Source organism: Melospiza melodia, chromosome 2, assembly GCF_035770615.1.
Source record: "Melospiza melodia melodia isolate bMelMel2 chromosome 2, bMelMel2.pri, whole genome shotgun sequence".
Lineage (NCBI taxonomy): Eukaryota > Metazoa > Chordata > Aves > Passeriformes > Passerellidae > Melospiza > Melospiza melodia.
This window is the reverse complement of record NC_086195.1, coordinates 138,430,712-138,448,344: the sequence shown is the minus strand read 5'-3', so window position 1 is coordinate 138,448,344 and position 17,633 is coordinate 138,430,712. Positions and strand designations below refer to the sequence as shown.

Genomic DNA, 17,633 nt, shown 5'->3' with positions numbered 1-17,633 from the left:
TTTTTTAGCCTGATCCAACATGCTGACCATAACTGCAGACACATAACAAGCCTGCAAACCTACAGCACTTCCCACTCTGCTACCCAAAGATTTTTACACAGGTTAGAGCTGCAGGACTGAAAAGGTAACTTGTAACAAACCACAGGATTGATACTGACACCAGCCCTAGTTCAGCAGTTATAATGGCACCAAAAAAGCAATACCTTTCCTCCTGTTCCTCAAAAACCCAGAGGAAAAAACTCATTATGGAATTAAGCCCAATTTTGACAGTTATTAAAAATCAACTGCACACCTCATTCAGAAAGGACACAAGCCTTGGTGTTAACCAAACTACAAAAAATCACTAACATTTTACCCTTGTGTTTATGTTATGATTTCCCTTTCAATACCACAGAGCAGTACTTGGGCACAAGGTTCCAGACAAGGGAATGCAAACTTGAACAAGTCTTTACTGAATATTAAATCAAAGGCCCACGAGCAACTACAATAAATATGATTGTGCTTTACCAAAGCAAGTCAAAGGAGTATTTATCAGAGCTCACAAAGAAAGCCCAGTTAAGAGACAGATGTGTAAGAGTAACCCTACAGAGGACAAAGCCATTGTGGGATAAAAAGCTTTTTATTAGATTTTTACAAAATAACTTGTAAAAAAAAATCACCCCATATTGGATATATGCAATATATTAACTCACACATTCCTACCCACTACCTGACAGATTCAGTTTTGCATTATTTCTTTTAAAGAGAAAGAACACCTGCAATTCTAGGCCTAAAACCTGAGGAAGGCTCTCCTGTGAGTTCTCTTTGCTGACTTCAGCCCTAAACAGTAGATGGTGCAACAGCAGCACATTCACTGAGGTTTCCTGCTGCACTTTGCCTAGCAGCAAAGTCTCTTTATGAGGTTTGTTCCCCTCCAGTTTTCCTGTTTTGCTTTTGGGAGGTATTTTGATTTTCTCTTTTAAAGCCAAGATGATTGTTGTTTCTGTTCAATGAGCAGCACCACTAAATCAACACTGAGGGGTAAATATCTCCAGCAGAGTCGGGGCTGAGGAATATCACACCATCCACAAAGTCATAGCTGGGAACTGCATTCTCATTTTGCTTACTTCCAGTATCAACAGTTCTTATTCCTTAGCACAATGCATACTCCACTTAAAGCTAGAATTGTGTTGATGCAGTTCAGAGACCATAGAAAAACCTTCACAGAAACCAGAATGCTTTTATTATAGTGTTTAGACAAGTAGTTATCATTTATGATCCAAAATTGTTCTCAAAACTAATATTTAGTTTATCAATGTGATCAGTTGCATCTTAGCAAACAATACAATTATGCAGTTATCTTCCATTAAGAAGTACTGTAAAATATATACAAATGTTGCTTCAGGCAAATGTCCTTTTTTTCAAGTGCACAAATTGCATTTCTGAATGAGTGCATCTCTCCACTTCAGCACTGAGTCCCATCAGGTGTACAGAGAGGTCTCACCCAAGCATTGTGTAAAACCATCTTAATTATTAAGTTTACTCACCTTTCCAAGACTCCTTCTGAAAGAAAATCACAAAGGTACAAGATTTATATACATAAAGGCACAGCAATTTTGTTGAAACCAGCTATGTTACAGTACAATAGAGTTCAATCAGTGCCTTTCATGCAACAAATTTCACTAACACATGTAACTCCTCTTCCAGAAGAAAAATTAACTGCACAAGGAGTGTATCCTTCCCTTCTGGTAAGAAGAATAACAAGCTATTTTTTCATCAGCTTAAAAGGAATTTTGAAGAAATACATAAAATGCTTTTTCTTTCTGCCTAAATTAGCTAGACACTCAAAGCTATTTCTCATGGAAAAAAAGTTTCCAACTAAGAGCCAAGGTGAAGTTTCATTTGTGCTAAGAGATGGCAGACTAAATGTTTCTCTAATGATAGTTTTGTAAAAATGATAAATATTACAGAGCTGCTGTCCTAGGAAGCGGCATGACCTGCCACTGAATAGCCAGTTCTAGAGACAGATCAGGAACAGAGATGGAAGAAAACTTGGAATCCAAAGGACAGCTCTGGATTGGGTGTAAGTGAATTTATTGTTAGAACTACACCCCTGAGTCAAAAAGGCTCCATGCGATGGATAAAATAGAAGTACTTTTCTCTGCAAATTCATCTTCAAGTCGGCATTTCTGAGACTTCAGAGTTCTGCTAGGAATGAGTTGCATTGAAAGAGTGTTTGCACTTTGCACGTGTGTGTAGGGCTGGCCCCAGCAGCAGACTCTGAGCTGGCTCAGTTAATCCACGCCCAGCGCTTTGAGCTGGCGCTCGATCTCCTCGTCCGAGATGGTGGCGGCGCTCGAGGCCGACGCCGAGGGCAAACCGCGGGCAGCCGAGGGAGCTTTGGCCATCTGCAGGGACACACAGGTTCAGCCACGACAACCAGGTTATGACAGGCTGACTTCTAGAATAAACTGTGTTTCAAAAATGGAATGCAGGGGGAAACAACAACAGCCATACCTTGCCAGAGATTTCAATGCCGATCTCGTCAAGCACTTGGTTAACAATATCTTGGGTTTCTTCCTCTTCATCAGAAGCATCAAAAATGTCATCCAGAGTATCATTAACTTAGAAGAAAGAAAAAAAAAATCCAGATTGCATTAAGCAAAAAGGTGACTAACATGACCTAGTATCATCTTTCCCTCCCAGAACACAGCAGTAATACCAGGGTGTGAGATGCCAGCAGAAGGCACCTGGGTGTGAGAGAGGCTTCCTTAGCTCTGCCTTGCAAAGCCTGTGAGCACAGCCAGGGCAACAACAGGGTAAGGCATGGCTGGATTTTGTTATAAAAATGTTCAGTTCCACCTAAAGTGTTCAGCTGCTTATATCCCCCCTGCATTAGATTTAAACATATCTGCAGAACACTGATAGTTTCATAAAAATCTCATTCCTCCCCTCTTCCTCCAAGTACATTGCCAAGTTGTTAACTACTCAGATAACTTGTGTGCAGTTGAGGTGTTTCCATCTTGGTTTGAGTCCATGCTACTTAATGTGACCAACAGGGCAGGGATTGGGATGGGCAGAAGACTCTGAGCAACACCAGGAATTAGCTGACAGTGAGCACATACATGCAGGAACAAGGAACTTGCTGCCTCCCCAAAAAGTTTTTTGTGGCTTAAATTAAGAAAAATGAGACAGAACCATATCATACCACCCTTTGCAGAAAACTGAGATTATCAGTATCTAAATTAAGGCAAATTTTCAAGTCTTTCTACCAGTTATGCCATCAAGGCCTTGAATGGGTCTCAAACTTTCCCCCCCCCCCCCCCCCAGAATGTTCCTTCTAAAAATTTGATGAATCTTTTGCAGAAGATGGGAAAGAATGGATTCTAGATTTAATACCTAGAGCTTCTAAGAAGACTAAAGCTCAGCTTTCCTATTTAGACAAACATTGTTTTGTTTGCTCTAGGTTTTTGCTGTCAGTCTCATTGACTATAGAAATAAATTTCAAACTGCCAAGAGCAACCAGCTGTCCCCTGCAGTGCAGAACTTACTCATCTCTTCAGTCATGTCCATCTTCATGTTTTCCTTCTGGAAATTCTGCATAGTTTGTAGTGTCTTTTGTGGATCCATTTTCTTATTAACTGCTTGCATTGTCTATTAATATGGAAAAAACTCTTAAATCATACAATGAGACATTAGTAAATATCAGTGCATTTGTTAAGAAAAATGCTTTAATCCAAATTTCACTTTCCTTGTCTCTCTACATCCCATCAGAACATTAGGTAAGTGACAGATCAATAGTACAGCCTGCACTTAGTAAGAAATATTGCTATTTAGTGTCCTAATAGACAGACTCTTAAATGTGTGCATCTTTCTTGCACCATGACCTTCCCCTGGCCTTGTATTAGGAAAAATCCAACTGATCTGAAAAGAATGCAGAACATTTCCTAACTTGAAGGCTACACACACTAAAGAAGTAAATGGCTGCAGGTTCTTATTCAGAAAGGACCATTTATTTGAACCACTACTGGAGGACAGGCCTTAAATTGTTTCTTGATGTTACAATTTAATGGAAAAATTACTTTTCTCTGGAAAGAAAATATCCAAGTGTTGAGGAAGAACTTTTTTGGGGTGCACCTGTGTGATGGGTGGAGATCTTGCTGTGACAGTGAAATAAATTTCACTCATTTTACTGCCTTTGTGGGCACTGCTATAGGGTACTTCCCTCTTTCCTAAAAAGCAAGTTACTGTGGGATATCAGATTCTAAATACAGATATAAGCAATTCAAATGTAAAATTTAACCATCTTTGAGAAGATAAAAGACTTGGTTAATTAAAAAAGATGGTATGAAGCCACTACAGGCTTCACAGAAGGGCTTCTGCCTTCATGTCTGAGTTTCTTCAAGGTGATAATGTTCTATGATACTAAAGTTGAATTTCCAAGACAGTGCTCATGGTTGCATTATTTGAATTTAAGAAGTTGTTCTGGACTTGGAAGGTGTTGGTATACATGGATGTGAAAAATATCTGCACTGATAGAGTTTACAGATCTTCAGAAAATAAGGGTCAGATGTATGAATAAAATAAACAGGCAACTTAACTGGACATTATTACCAGTTCAAAATTAGCAAAACATATGCTAAGAAGTACACTGAAAGTATACATACTTGAAAGCTTTGCATTCACATATTTGCCTTCCTTGTTAAGGCAACTGGTCCCACACATTCGTCACTGATGGTTTTATGAGATTAACAATAGTTTAAGCTTCCCACATTGATAAAGCAAAATATTCACTTTAAAAGTGATCAAAAGAATTTAGGATCTTTTCTCCAATAATGTTACACAAATAGTACATATAATTACCTGCTGTTTAAAAATATTTTTAATTTTTTTTTCCTACTGACCTAATCTTCCTAACTACTCCAGTGACTTTAGTCTTGAGAAATTTAATCTAAGATCTATCACAGATAAAAACGACTCACCCATGCAATAATTAAAAAGCAAGACTAACTTGTTCACGAGTGCTGTTGTAAAATACTGAGTAAGGTGCTGAACCTGATCAGTCGGACAAGTCCAATGTGTAAATTTGCTGCAGAGCCACAGCTCTGTGTCACTGGCTGGCTGGAGCCTGCCCTCATGCTGTGTCTGAAAGGCACCTGACCACCAAGCCTTTGTGGTAATTCCTTTCTGCACCGAGTTGCATTGCTGTGTTTAACTGGATTTAACTTGGACTGGGATCAAAGCCCAGCTTGGCCTACAGTGATGCACAATAATTCTGCTTCCTGCACCTTGAGATGAACAGTGCTCCTTGTCAAAAGCCAAATCCCTCTTTATTAATTCAGGGAAATAAGGGAAAGTTCACACCTAACTTGGAAAATTGAGATTTTTCACTCTTTCATGAGATGAGATTTGGGAGGAAACTTAATGCAATACTCTTTCCTGAGAGAGCACAGAGAGAATGACAGCAAACTCCAGATTAGATTTTTTTAGGAATTTTAGATCCAAAGCAATAACCTACTTTCTTCAAAAGCCATAAAGCTATTGTGACACAGTGACTTGATTTCTAGACAAATCATGCCCTACTTTTTCCCAGTAAAAACTGCTTGTGACAATAAATACAGGCAAGGCACTGTAGCAGCAGGGTTTGGGGTTTTTTTATGTACTAAAAGAGTTCATTCACTGGCATTAGTTCATTTTTGTCATGTAAACATTTGACAGATGTCTAGCCCAAGAAAGTATGTATGTGTTATATGGATAGACGGACCAAACAAAAACGTAACAATACAAACCCAAGTGAGTTTTACTACTGCAATTACCAAAAATTACCCAAAATAACAGAATTTTTGCAACAATATGCTGCATGTGAATATAGAACAGAATATCTTGTGGTGCCTTACTTTTGCTGTGGCTGACATAGCTCCTGCCATCTTCATCTGGGAGTTCATGACCTTGGTCTGGGTGGACATGGAGGTGACTTTGGAGCTCACAGCATAGGTTCTGTTCTTCTGCTTCCGCAGCTGCACCAGCTGCTTTGCCAGCACTTTGCAGGCCTCTTTGTTGCCAGTCTTAGCCATTTTCTTGATTTCCAGTTCCTGAGAAAAAAGGGGTGAGATTAACTCCACAGAATTTCCATTCGTGCACAGACTATAATTCAGCCTTGCCGCTAATAATTAAATTAAAAATTAACTATCCTCTTGAATCTTTTAAGACATTTAATTTATATAAATAGCTCCTTGCTTTTTTAACAAGGCTGTTTAGCAGAATCAATGTCATGCTGGTATGATTTGACCACAAGAAAAAAACTCAATGAGACTGAGTTATAGTGTGGTAGCACACAGTTCCCCCAAAGACTTCAATTTCTGCATGATGTCACATTCACTTCCGTGTGCACATTCAATTCCATATCTGGATAAGCAGCCACACTTCAAAAAAAGCCCCAAAAAGTGAAGGAATTATAATGTACAGTCACCTACTGGTGCCATGACTCTAATCAAGTTTGATTTCTTGCAATCAAACAACATCACTCATGTAAGAAATTGAGAGTTCTTTTCAAGTCTTTTTCAGCCTCAAGAGAACCTCACAGCCTTTTTGGGGAAGGAGTAGATAAAGTTAGATGATCAATAATGATGTTAATTAGATGACCAATAAAATTAGATGACCAATAATTATAGGCTCTTCACCCTTATAATTTAGCTGGACTTAAATCATAATAAAAATAGCACAATTTAACATGTGTTCATGCTGTAAGAAAGACGCTTCTGTCTTAGAAAACCAAACCCCAATCTGTCAATTCAAAGAGAAATAACAATCTGTTTAGCCCAGAGGTAACAGGAAAAAGCCTGGCACCAATAATCTTGTCAGCTGGGACTCTTCAAAGTGTGCCTTCTGATTAGTGACTTGGTAATGTAAAAATTGCAACAACTTTTTCCTTTACAGCCTTTTTAAGCAGGTCTTGCCACAGTGACTCAGTTTTCTGTAGATGTCCATTTGTCCATTTTGATTTTTACCATTAAGGAAAAGAAGCTTTTCAAGGCCAGCTTTCCCCTGGATTTTTCAGGATAATATGCCTGCTATAGGTATGCAGTTGCTTCACTTTATGTGCACTGGTAATCCAGAAAACTGCATTTATAAGAAGCTGAAGCTATGAAAAGATAAATTCTAGTCGCCAGGACATGCAGAACAGCCACCTTTAAAGGCAGATGTAAACTGGCCCAGAAAAGTTCACAGTTAAGTTTATTCCAGACATGGCTCTGGCACAAAATCCCCTCTGCAGATTCACAATTTCTTAAGGGTGTGTCATACACACTATTTTTAATCCAGGAAGGTACAGAGTGGCAGTGAACCAGCATGATACTGTTCAAACCTTAGAGGCCTGAAACAGAAATAAAGCTGTGCTCTTTGAAAGTAGTTCACAGAAGCCACAAAAATTCCTATAACATCACCAGAATATTATTTCCCTTTTTTTATTGTATCTAAAGTATTGTGAAGGTTGGAGGGATTAGTCTGCACCCCAGATTTTAACAGCAAATGTTTGAAAATAGGGATTTTCTCAGTAAGTTGAAAAACCTACATAGCTTTTACAACCTGATTTTTTCAATTTTTTCAAAATACAAACTGTTGCTAAATCACTGCAGATACTCCACCTGCAGAAATCAAACCCTATATACAGATTATTTTATTCCTAATTAAAAAGAATTTGGGTCAATTTGGTGTACGTTATCTGCTTTTGAGAGGTCTGGGGCAAGCTTATTGAAGTCAGTCATGTTCTTCTGGGAAAAAAAAATCAAAATTCGTATAGTTATATCAGGTTACTGAACTGAAACAGAACTGTCTGCATACATTAAGGTATTTTTAGCTGTAGAAATAATATAACTGCATAACTTGGTTTTCTCAGAGTAGTACCTTAAAATTAAGGGGGGAAAAAAAAGGTCTTTCTAGAGAAAGCACATAATGAAATGTTTTGAGATTGACTGATAAGCCCCTGATCCTTCTTCACCTGATCTGACACTGAAAATTAATATTTATTGTGCACTGCTACTCTCATTCCAGCAGCAAATTTTGACTTTTTCAAAGACATATTTCAGTGTTCCTTTCTTCTCCTCAGAAATCCAACATTTCTGAAACCACTTAGTGTGGTAAGTAATCAACACTTCAGCCTGAATAGTCACTAAAATTAAGCTTATTTTCATATTTGGAATATTTCATACTGGAAAAAAATGCCTTATTTATGAGCAACCTACTATATTTTACATGTCCAAGTCTTTCAGAAACAGTTTCTCTGATCTTTGAGTTTATTATTCCCAGCTCTTGGTATTCGTGCAACCTGCTGCCACGAACCACCACCTCAATAGCTGCTGGAACGGGCTGGATTTGCACAGCTTTTCCCACAGTGTGAGCATTCTTCAGGCACCAAACTCCACCATCTGGCACATCCATTTCTCCTCTCAGAGTGCCACACAGGTGCAGCATTCAGCCACTGAGTGCTTGAAAGCTCACGCACACAGTGAGTTCTGAATACATCTTAATTTAGGCAAACAGTGTTACTGTTATCAGCTAATTTTAGGGAAGTTCTATCTGAATGAAAAGAACAACTCTAGGGGTACTCATGATATCCTGTGGTTTTCCAAGTACTCTCTTCCACTGAACAGTCATGGTAACACATGATAGCACTTCTACTTTTAATTTTTCCACAAGACAAATGATTTACAAACCTTTAAAAAAAAAAACCTTCTGAAGGACAGAGAATGCTGGGAATTGTAGGGAAAACCCACTGTGGTTATTTTGTCTAAACACATTGTTTCAGGATTTTCCTATGTCAAAGGCTGAGAATCACTTTTAGGCAATAAATATTTTCCAACACAATTTTAGCTGAGAAATGAAAAGGGGAAGACAACTGTTTTTAATATTTCATTATTATACATTGACTGGTATCTTTAAAATCTTGCAAGTTTTTTATTGCATGTGTGTGTTTTATAGAGCAAAATAAAGTTCCCTGTCATACTTACCAGTTGTTTCTCCTGTTTTTCAAGTGCTGCTCTATCTCTGCTTATAGCCCTCTGTGTACCTCTTAACTCTCGATTTTGCTCCTTTATTATATCTGGAAAGAAAACATTGATAGCTGGGCAAAGTTTTTCAATACTCCACAAACATCTGCTAAGCACCCTGCAGAGTGAAGTGTCAACATTTCAGACAGAGAAAATATTAGCAAAATATAATTTGGTGTATACAACATCACTGTGTCAGCAGTGTGGGCTATATCCTGTTAAAAACAAAGCTGTTTTACTTTTACCTAGGATGTTACTTTGCACCATAACCCCAGCCAGAGCCTTAACCCCACAGTAAGACATGTGTACACTCATTTTCCAGCACTAACTCAGCCATATCTAGGTCAGGGCCATCCCATTGCTTTTCCCCCAGCCAGGCCTGACTGCAACAGGTAGGGCAGGTGAAGGAGCCTTGAGTTATGAGCTCTCAGATCAGGTGAGGAGCTCCATAGAACAGTGACAACAATCCCAGGTGCAAGTCCTGCATCCTGCTCTTCTCTGTCTTTATTCTGCTCTGGGGGACCTTCTCCTCCTCCACATTTGTGCAGCCCTTATTCAAGTCAGTCTATAAAGCAACTTTTCAATTAGGAGATGCTTAACAATAGTAAGGTAGGAAAGTGGAGGCCTTTACAACAAATTTCAGTTTACTGACCACTGACATGGCGAGCAAAGCTTGAACAGTCTGTCAGGGGAAACTTACAGGAGTCGTGTGCACTGTGCTATTAAAAATTATATACTGATAACATCCTCTTATTAAAGCAAGTATTATTTACAGTCTAGGCATCAATCATGCTAGCTGCAGCTAACTTTTGATAGGATTTACAGCACGTGCTTGGGTGTGATTCACTGGGGCATGTGACTCAGCATCCTCTGGCCCCAGCTGAGGGAAGCAGTTGTTAAGGAAGAGAGATTCAGCTACTCCTGTATCTGCACTTTGGGTGGGAGTCTGGAAGGAGCAGACTGTCACCTGAACTTTCTTTAGAGCTCATGATGGATAGATTCTGGAATCACAGGCCACCTTCTCATTTTTTAAGGTTTGAGGCAATTTTTCTACAAATAGCAAGAAGCATTTGCATTCTTCATTCCTAAAACCAGACATACTGTAAAACATCTATTGGTGGAATTATGTCAACATTAATAAGTTTTAATCAGAAAAAAAAAAATCCCAAACCTTTAGTGGCATTTTAAAGACAGAATATACATTTCCTCTTCCAACCTTGCTGGACACTGCCCAGTTCTTGGGCAAAGAAATATATATTAAAAAAAAAGTGTGGAAATGACACCTGTTTTTACAATGCTACTACTGCTGTGAGTAGTACAGAAAAAGCATCCTTGGGAGATGCAGACTTTTCAGTGGACAGTAACTAAGAACTAAAAGATGACAGGGGATATAACTGCATTCTTCACACTGGCAAAACAGCGGAGAAAATCATTCTGAAAATGCTACAGGCAAGTAATTTTGAAGGTAGATAAATGTATATTACTTGCACAGCTGTGCTTGGTGAAATTGAAAGAAAAAGCTTAACAGCTACATACAAGACTGGCTTTCCTAAATACGCTAGTTTAAAAAAAATCCTTAGTATAGTGAGCTGGAGAAGTAGGAACTTCAAGGTGACAGCAAACAAGAACAGTACTTAGGAGACAATAAGGGCAAGCACAATGCTTATTTCTGTAGTTTCTGATCCCCCACAGTGGCTTCAACTAAGGATGGCAATAAACTGAGAACAACTACCTGCAGTTACAGGCTATTTAATTTGTTTTTAGAAGTGAAGGCCAAGATGAGAACTTGGTTCTTGTTTGTTTCTGATAACCGAGGAAATTCCCAGCTGCTAGAGCAGACAGAACACGACAGGTTATTCAGAGGTAAGTCCTATGCCATTAGCCACTCCTGTGTGTCACACTGTCGTCACACACACACCAGGGCAAGGAGGAAGCATTCCTTAAAACAGGCTGGGCAAGAGACATCCAGCAGGGCTTGACCTGGCTCCTGCAATCCTTCCTTGGTCACGGCAGCTTAATGCCAGCTCCCTTTCTCAGGTGCTGCATCCAAACTGGGAAGAGCCAGGTGGGACCCGCGCGTGTTCCCTGCTGTGACACACAATTGGATGATGTGCAGCGTCATTTTCTGCGAGCCCTTTTCAAACGCCGACCTACCACCAGCTCTGATCCAACACCAGAGAGCCAAACCTGCGCTCGCCAGCCCTGGGCACGACAACGTGGAGAGCCGAGCATCGCCCAGCGGCCTGCTGGCAGCTAAGCCGTCCTTTATTTGAGGATAGGCGATTTATTTGACTCCTGCTGAAGTTTAAGCGTTTTGGTACCAGCCTGGCCACAAAGAACCAACACCAAGTTGTTCGCAGAGCCGCGCGGAGCCCAGGGCCGGGCGGCGGCGGCTCCCGCAGCCTGGCCGCGGCTCCCGCACACGGCACCGCTCGCGTCCCGGCTCCCCTGGGCCCCAGCAACTCCTGCCGGGCCTGTTCTGCGTCCCTCGCTGTTTTGTGCTCCTCCTCCTGCCTCACCCACGGCCCGGGACGGCCGGGCCCGGCTCCCACCCCTCGCGGAGCGCCAGGAATCCCCCGCCCCGCAGTGCCAGGGCCGGCCCGGCCCGGGGGCTCTCCCCGAGCGCCGCCGGTGAGTCACGGCGGCCGGGCCGGGGCCTCCCGCTCCGCTCCGCTCCCCGGAGCTCCCGCTCCGCCGGGACGCGGGGCCGAGGCCGCGATCTCCGCCCGGCTCCCGCTGCCCCGGAGCCCCGGCCGGGACCAGCCCCGCGCCCGGGGTCGTGCGGGGGCTGGGGGCGGCCGCTGCCGGCGGCGCGGCGGGGCCTCCCCGGGCGCCCACTCACCGTCCACGGTCTTCTTCTTGAAGAGCGAGGCCATGGCGGCAGCCGGACCCCCGCAGCCGCCTCGGCGGGCTCCTGTCGTCTCCTGCTCCGGTGACCAGGAAGCGGCCGGGCCGCGATCGCCCGCCCGGCTCCGCCTCCCGGCGCCGAGGGGCGGGCGGGGGCCGGGCCGGGGCTCCGCGCTGCGCCCGCCCATCCTGCGGGCCGGGCCGGGCCGGGCCGGGCTGGCCCCGGGAGGCGCGGAAGGCGTGGGCTGGGCAGCGGCTCCGGGCACGGCTTGTCTTCCTCCCTGTGGGGATTTTCTGTCTGTCCGTCCTGGTCTGGCCTCCCCGAGCCGCGGGAGAAGCGCTGAGGGACCGACCCGGCTGTCCTGAAGGCGAGCCAGGACGGGCGGGGATGTCCCGGATCCCCGCTCTGTGCCTAGGGTTCTCTTCTTGTAATGAGAGTAATTCTCTCTTTAAAGAGAGCAATTTACTTCTTGCAATCTCTAAAGGTTAAAATGAAAACATATCAGAAGTTAATTCGGCAGCGTGATGTTCTCCGGGCTCGCCGCTTGGTTTTGTGCAAACACCGGTCTCGGTGGAAATTGCAACTTTTCACTGGTTTTCCTGTGCCCCTTTAGTTACTTTACACTGGCCGAAATCCAGATCATGTGTGCACAGATACTATGGGAATTCAGCGAGCTTCTAGAAGGAAACCTGGTGCGTGGGCACCTGGAGGGATTTAGGCACAGTTAAACAATTAAACACACAATTAAACACACAATTAAACACACAATTAAACACACAATTAAGCAGTGGGGTCGCTGCCTGTCCGTGACAGATGAACTGTGAGGTTCGGGATTTTCTGTTCAGGAGCATCCCGGCTCTCACCCCAAGCCATTGCTGACTCTGGAGAACTGATTACACATTAGTTTTATTGGATATGCCTTTGTCTGAGGGTCACAAGAGTATGGAAAAAGGAACAATAATTTTCTTGGTTTCAATATGTAATTACAATCCTTAATTTTTAATAAGGTAGTTTATAATGTAGCTGTGGTTTCATTGTTGGCGTTTGCCTACATATGCATCATGCCCTTAGAAAATAGGAAGAGGGCCTTTATTAAAAAAGACTGAGCTGTAGGTTTGAATGCCAGCTCGATATAACTTCCCTTACTTTGAAGTGTTTGGGAATATTATGTTAATGTGCAAGGAAAAAAAGAAGTGACTGGAATGTAGTAATGCATTTTGATGGCTAGATATAAATTCAGCCTGAGAAACAATCGTAAGTTTATGGTTGCAGTACCCTAATAAACCACACTTTTATAACCTTGCATGGAGAAACAATCTATTAGAATATTGTAATAGCAGTGTAAGGATGTATGTGGGCATGGAGAGGTACAGACTATGTGCTTGCTGTCAGTATTCCTTGATTTTCTGAAAACACTGCTTTTGTTGCAAATAGCAAGTTTTCATTGTTTTGCATGTGTCCCTTTAGTTATTTTTCAATGATTGTCACAGGCTGAAATCCAGACCATGTGTGATGACATCGATAAATGACATCAAATTTCTGTGGAAATTTGTGGAAATTCTGTGGAAATCTACGAGGCAAGTTAAATAAAATACACTTCAGAAGTTTATTCCTGCACGTCTGCACTCTTTGTTAGGTCAGATCAGTCAGACATGGGTTAGTAAGCAGGACTGAAATCCTGGTTTTGAAAATGCACAGATGAGGGGGAGGAGAGCACTTGCAATTTAGATTCAGATCCCCCCTTTCCTTGAGAGAGAGGCTGGGCAGCTGAACTACAGGGTACTCTTAAATTGTGCTAATTAGCTAGGAGACCAGAAATGCTTTTTTCTGTAATATTTCTTCATGAATGTTTAATTGTGATGAGATAAACAAAGATGTCCATAATAGACTCCATGACTGCAATAAATACAGTATGTCTGAGCTATTGCTTGCCAGGACTTACTGTTCTGTGTTGCAAGCCTGAATGCTGGAATGCTGTTGTATGTATTGATAGTGGAGATAAGAGAAGCCCTCCAATTTATCTTTTAAATTATTAATGCTTAAATATCAGTGTTTCTTTTAGATTGTGGCTTGGTTCAGGATCTAATCACCAATCAAAATGTAAAAAAAACCCCTTAGTTCTTTATGCTACAGATAAATTTTAAAAATCAATCAGATGGAATAAATAACCTTTCCTTAGTGACTATATGTAAATATCTCTAGCAAACCAAAGCAGGGACTCTGTGTTTCCTGTTTGTTGGATTTACAGTGAAACTGGGACACAACAACTGGTTTAGCAGGAGGATACACTATCTTGTATTAATTTAAAAATGAAAACAAGTCAAAATATGCAAAATGAATGGGTAACACAACCAGATTAAAGCTAGTGTTCAGTGTTCCACAGTTGTACTTAGAAAAAAAACAGGAGGGAGGGTTTGTTTTTAGAGGTATAGATAAGCTATTCTGGCATTGGGGCACTGGAGTACTTAAGCATATAGTTAATTTAAACCAGGTGATGAGGTTCAGTCTGCTTAAATCTAAGCATGTTTGGGTAGTTAGAGGAAATGGCTGCTGTGAAGAGACCCTGGAAAATTGCTGCTTTCAGGTACTACTCTCTAGAATAGTAGATAAAGTGTCTGATTTGAAGAAAATTCCTTTCCTGACCATGTTTTTGGGAGAAAAAAGGAGAGGTGAGCTTTCAGATGTGTGAGCCTTGAAGAAGCTCTTGAGGTCATGCTTTAAATAGTTTTAAGATTTCTGGTCCAGTGAAGGTTGCCAGTTTTCCCTATCTCCTTTTCTAGTGTGAGTAAAGCACTGCAAGTGAACTTTCACTGACAGCTGAGGCAGACTGTCTTGGGATGCTTTGTGGATAATGACCCAAATTCAGCACTGTTTGATCTATTCTGGGCCTGTCTAATTCCTGCTCTGCAGATATAAGGAAATTAAATGAGGCTGTGTGTAGTGAAGGATGAAGTGGTTAACTTGAAAATTACAGAGGCCGGAGAAAGATAAATGATCAAAGAGTGCATAAATGTATTGCTATGTGAAATGCACAGCACTTTACGTGTAAAATAAAGTTATGAGGAGAAGTGTCTTTGGTGCCTCAGCAAGGGGCCACTTTCCAAATTCTGCAATGCTTTACCTTATCCTGGAGGAGCTCCATGGGAATCAAACTGTTTACTTGTTTAAGAGTTTGTGAGATTGTGCTGAGGGCTCCCTGACTTTACACTTGTCATGTGAAGGTGGGCTGGGCTAGGAGGGGGGCAGAAAGGAAAAGGCAGGGAGAAAATTCCAGAGCCTAATGAAGCTCAGGCTGCAGTTCACCCTGACATCTGGGTGTGCAGTGGCACCAGGGGAATGTTGTGGCTGTGTTCAGTGTGGTGGTGTAAAATGCATCATCCTGCTATCTCCAACTGCACCCATTAGCAATGGAACCTGGTGATGGGAGCTCTCCCATGTGGGGAGGCCGTGGAAATGCAGAGGCACAAAATCAGAGCGGATTAGAAAAAGGTGAAGCAGAAAAGAGCAGGTGAGGGGTGGTGGCCAGCACAAAACCAGGGTGTAAATATTTGAAGAGTAAGGTGTAGCAATAATGGTAGCAATAAATGAAGACAGCCCTAGGAAAGAGGATAGAGAAGGCGAAGAGGAGCTGTTGGGAAAATGCTGTGGCTGAAGGTGGTGGAGATTTCCTCCACTGCTTTAGTGGGTTCAAATAAGTTCAGATTCATTTGCCTGCTTTGTTAAAAAAGAAATCACTTATTTATTTGTGCAAGTGTAAAAACCATGTTTTATACAGCATATCTCACCCTCACCTTGCAGATTAGACACCTTTACAGCAACATTTGTGGAAAGCTCATGAGAACTGGAAAATAGCTCATTTGTAGGAGGAAAATGGGGAGTCACACCTAGCAAATACACAGGTAAGAAATAACCTTTATAAATGCTGAAAGTAAATTTATTTAAATCGATTTCATAAGAGAAAATTAACTCTCTGCAAATAATGCCCATAGTGAATTGCTGTCCAGTAAGAATTATGCCACAATCAATGAGGTGGCAAAGGGAAACGAGTCAGTAAGCTAAAGATCAGTGGATTGCCTATTTGGAAATAGCTTATACTTCTAAACCTTTTAATTTTTAAAAAGTATATTTTTATTGATCTAGAAAAATATTGAGGAATGTGGTGAAGCTGAAATATATGAGAATGTTTTCCTTTCCATCTGTTCACAATTTAACTTGAACTGGGCATGTGTGTGAAGCAGAGAATGTATTGTTGGTCTTATTCATAACTTAATTGTTTATTGCTTACTCATAACTTAATTGTTTATTGCTTTCCCTGCCTAAAAAGAATCAGTTGCCAATAGACACCACACAAGGTGCAAGGGGTAGAGGGTAATACACATTTAGGTGTGTAAGCATGGCTTATTTAATTTGTTTTTATGAGTACTTGCTGACATCTATGGAGATTGTCTTTTTATGAGAGAGGGTATTTGTGATGTACATGTTTTGCTTGATACTCTGCTGAATTTGCTTGACAGACCTATGAATAAGTAAAACCCAGCAAGAATGAGTTGAAGGAAAACTGTAGTGCCTGAAATGTGAAATGTTACTCTAGTTTGCTGGAAAGCTTTTAGTGAACTGAAACCTTGAATGTATAAAGGATGTTGTCTTCATCTCATTTTTTTTTGTCCTGAGTGTATTTATGAACAATTCTGGGGGCAAAAACAAAAAAACCAAACACAACCCAAAATACTCCCATTCTTAAAAAACCCTCAACAACAAAAAGAAAACTGCCAAATTCCTTCATCCTTAATGTATGTGAGGGTAGCCAAATTTTTTTCTGTTGCACAGGGTTAGTCTAACAAAATAAGATACTTATGTATGCAAGAGTACACCTTACTTTCAGTCACTTTCAGTGTCTTCTTAATAAAGTAAGAATACTTTGAACTGCTTATTATGTGCATGAAGTTCAGTACTTTGTGAAGCCCCCTAAAAGCCTACCCCCTCCTTACAGAGATCTGCTCTTAATTATCACCTTGATTGGTGCTAATAGGACACTTCTGACTTGCAGACTGCATCTTTTATAACCTTCATTGCTGATTACAAGGTTTTTCCTTTGTGGAAGAGTAAGTGCTTCACTATAAAATAGTGCCATTACTTTGTACCAGTTTTGCTTCAGTAATCAAATACAGTAGGACATCATATTTCTGTAGGGCATTCATGAAATCAGAGGTTATACTTTTAAGAGCTTTTGCTTGCAAATATCATTTCTTTAAATGACTTTTCCCAGGGAGAAAAGGGAATCCAGGCTAGCAACAAAATAGGTAAATACTGTTAGCATTTTATCACAAGCTTCAAGACTTCCTTAAGGCATAGTGTTCAGAAAAAATGGAGTAAGATATTATGGGGAGGATATTTATTATTACAAACTGCAAAGTCAACAGGGACTGCTAAATGTTCTTGCAGTCATAATAGCCTATCTCATGTTAATTCTAGCCCAAAGCTCTGTGACTTTTTATGTGCAGAGATAATGGGGGGTAAAACTGTATTTTTAGTTTAGCACCAGATTCCTCCCAACCATGGAAAATAAATTAGGGAGCTCCACAAACTAAAAATGATTTGGGCTTTGGAGGAATTCCCAGCAATAATATACAAGACTTATTACCCTGGATAGTTAGAAGGTCCCATATGTTTATGGCTGATAGTAGTAATTTTGATGGAATATTGCCTCAACAACTTGTTTTCTAATAATTTGCCTGCAACCCAGATCTGTTGATCCTAAGAGA

General features: G+C 41.2%; 1 protein-coding gene across 1 annotated transcript; it reads right to left on the bottom strand.

Moving 5' to 3' along the window:
* Positions 1-600: 600 nt before the first annotated feature.
* CHMP2B (charged multivesicular body protein 2B) lies at positions 601-12,001 on the bottom strand. Its single transcript, XM_063150076.1, has 6 exons — positions 11,866-12,001; positions 8,985-9,076; positions 5,877-6,071; positions 3,531-3,633; positions 2,497-2,603; positions 601-2,387 (listed from the first exon to the last, which is right to left on the bottom strand). Exons 1-6 carry the CDS (start codon positions 11,897-11,899, stop codon positions 2,274-2,276), a joined length of 645 nt encoding a protein of 214 aa, XP_063006146.1. The 5' UTR covers positions 11,900-12,001; the 3' UTR covers positions 601-2,273.
* Positions 12,002-17,633: the final 5,632 nt, after the last annotated feature.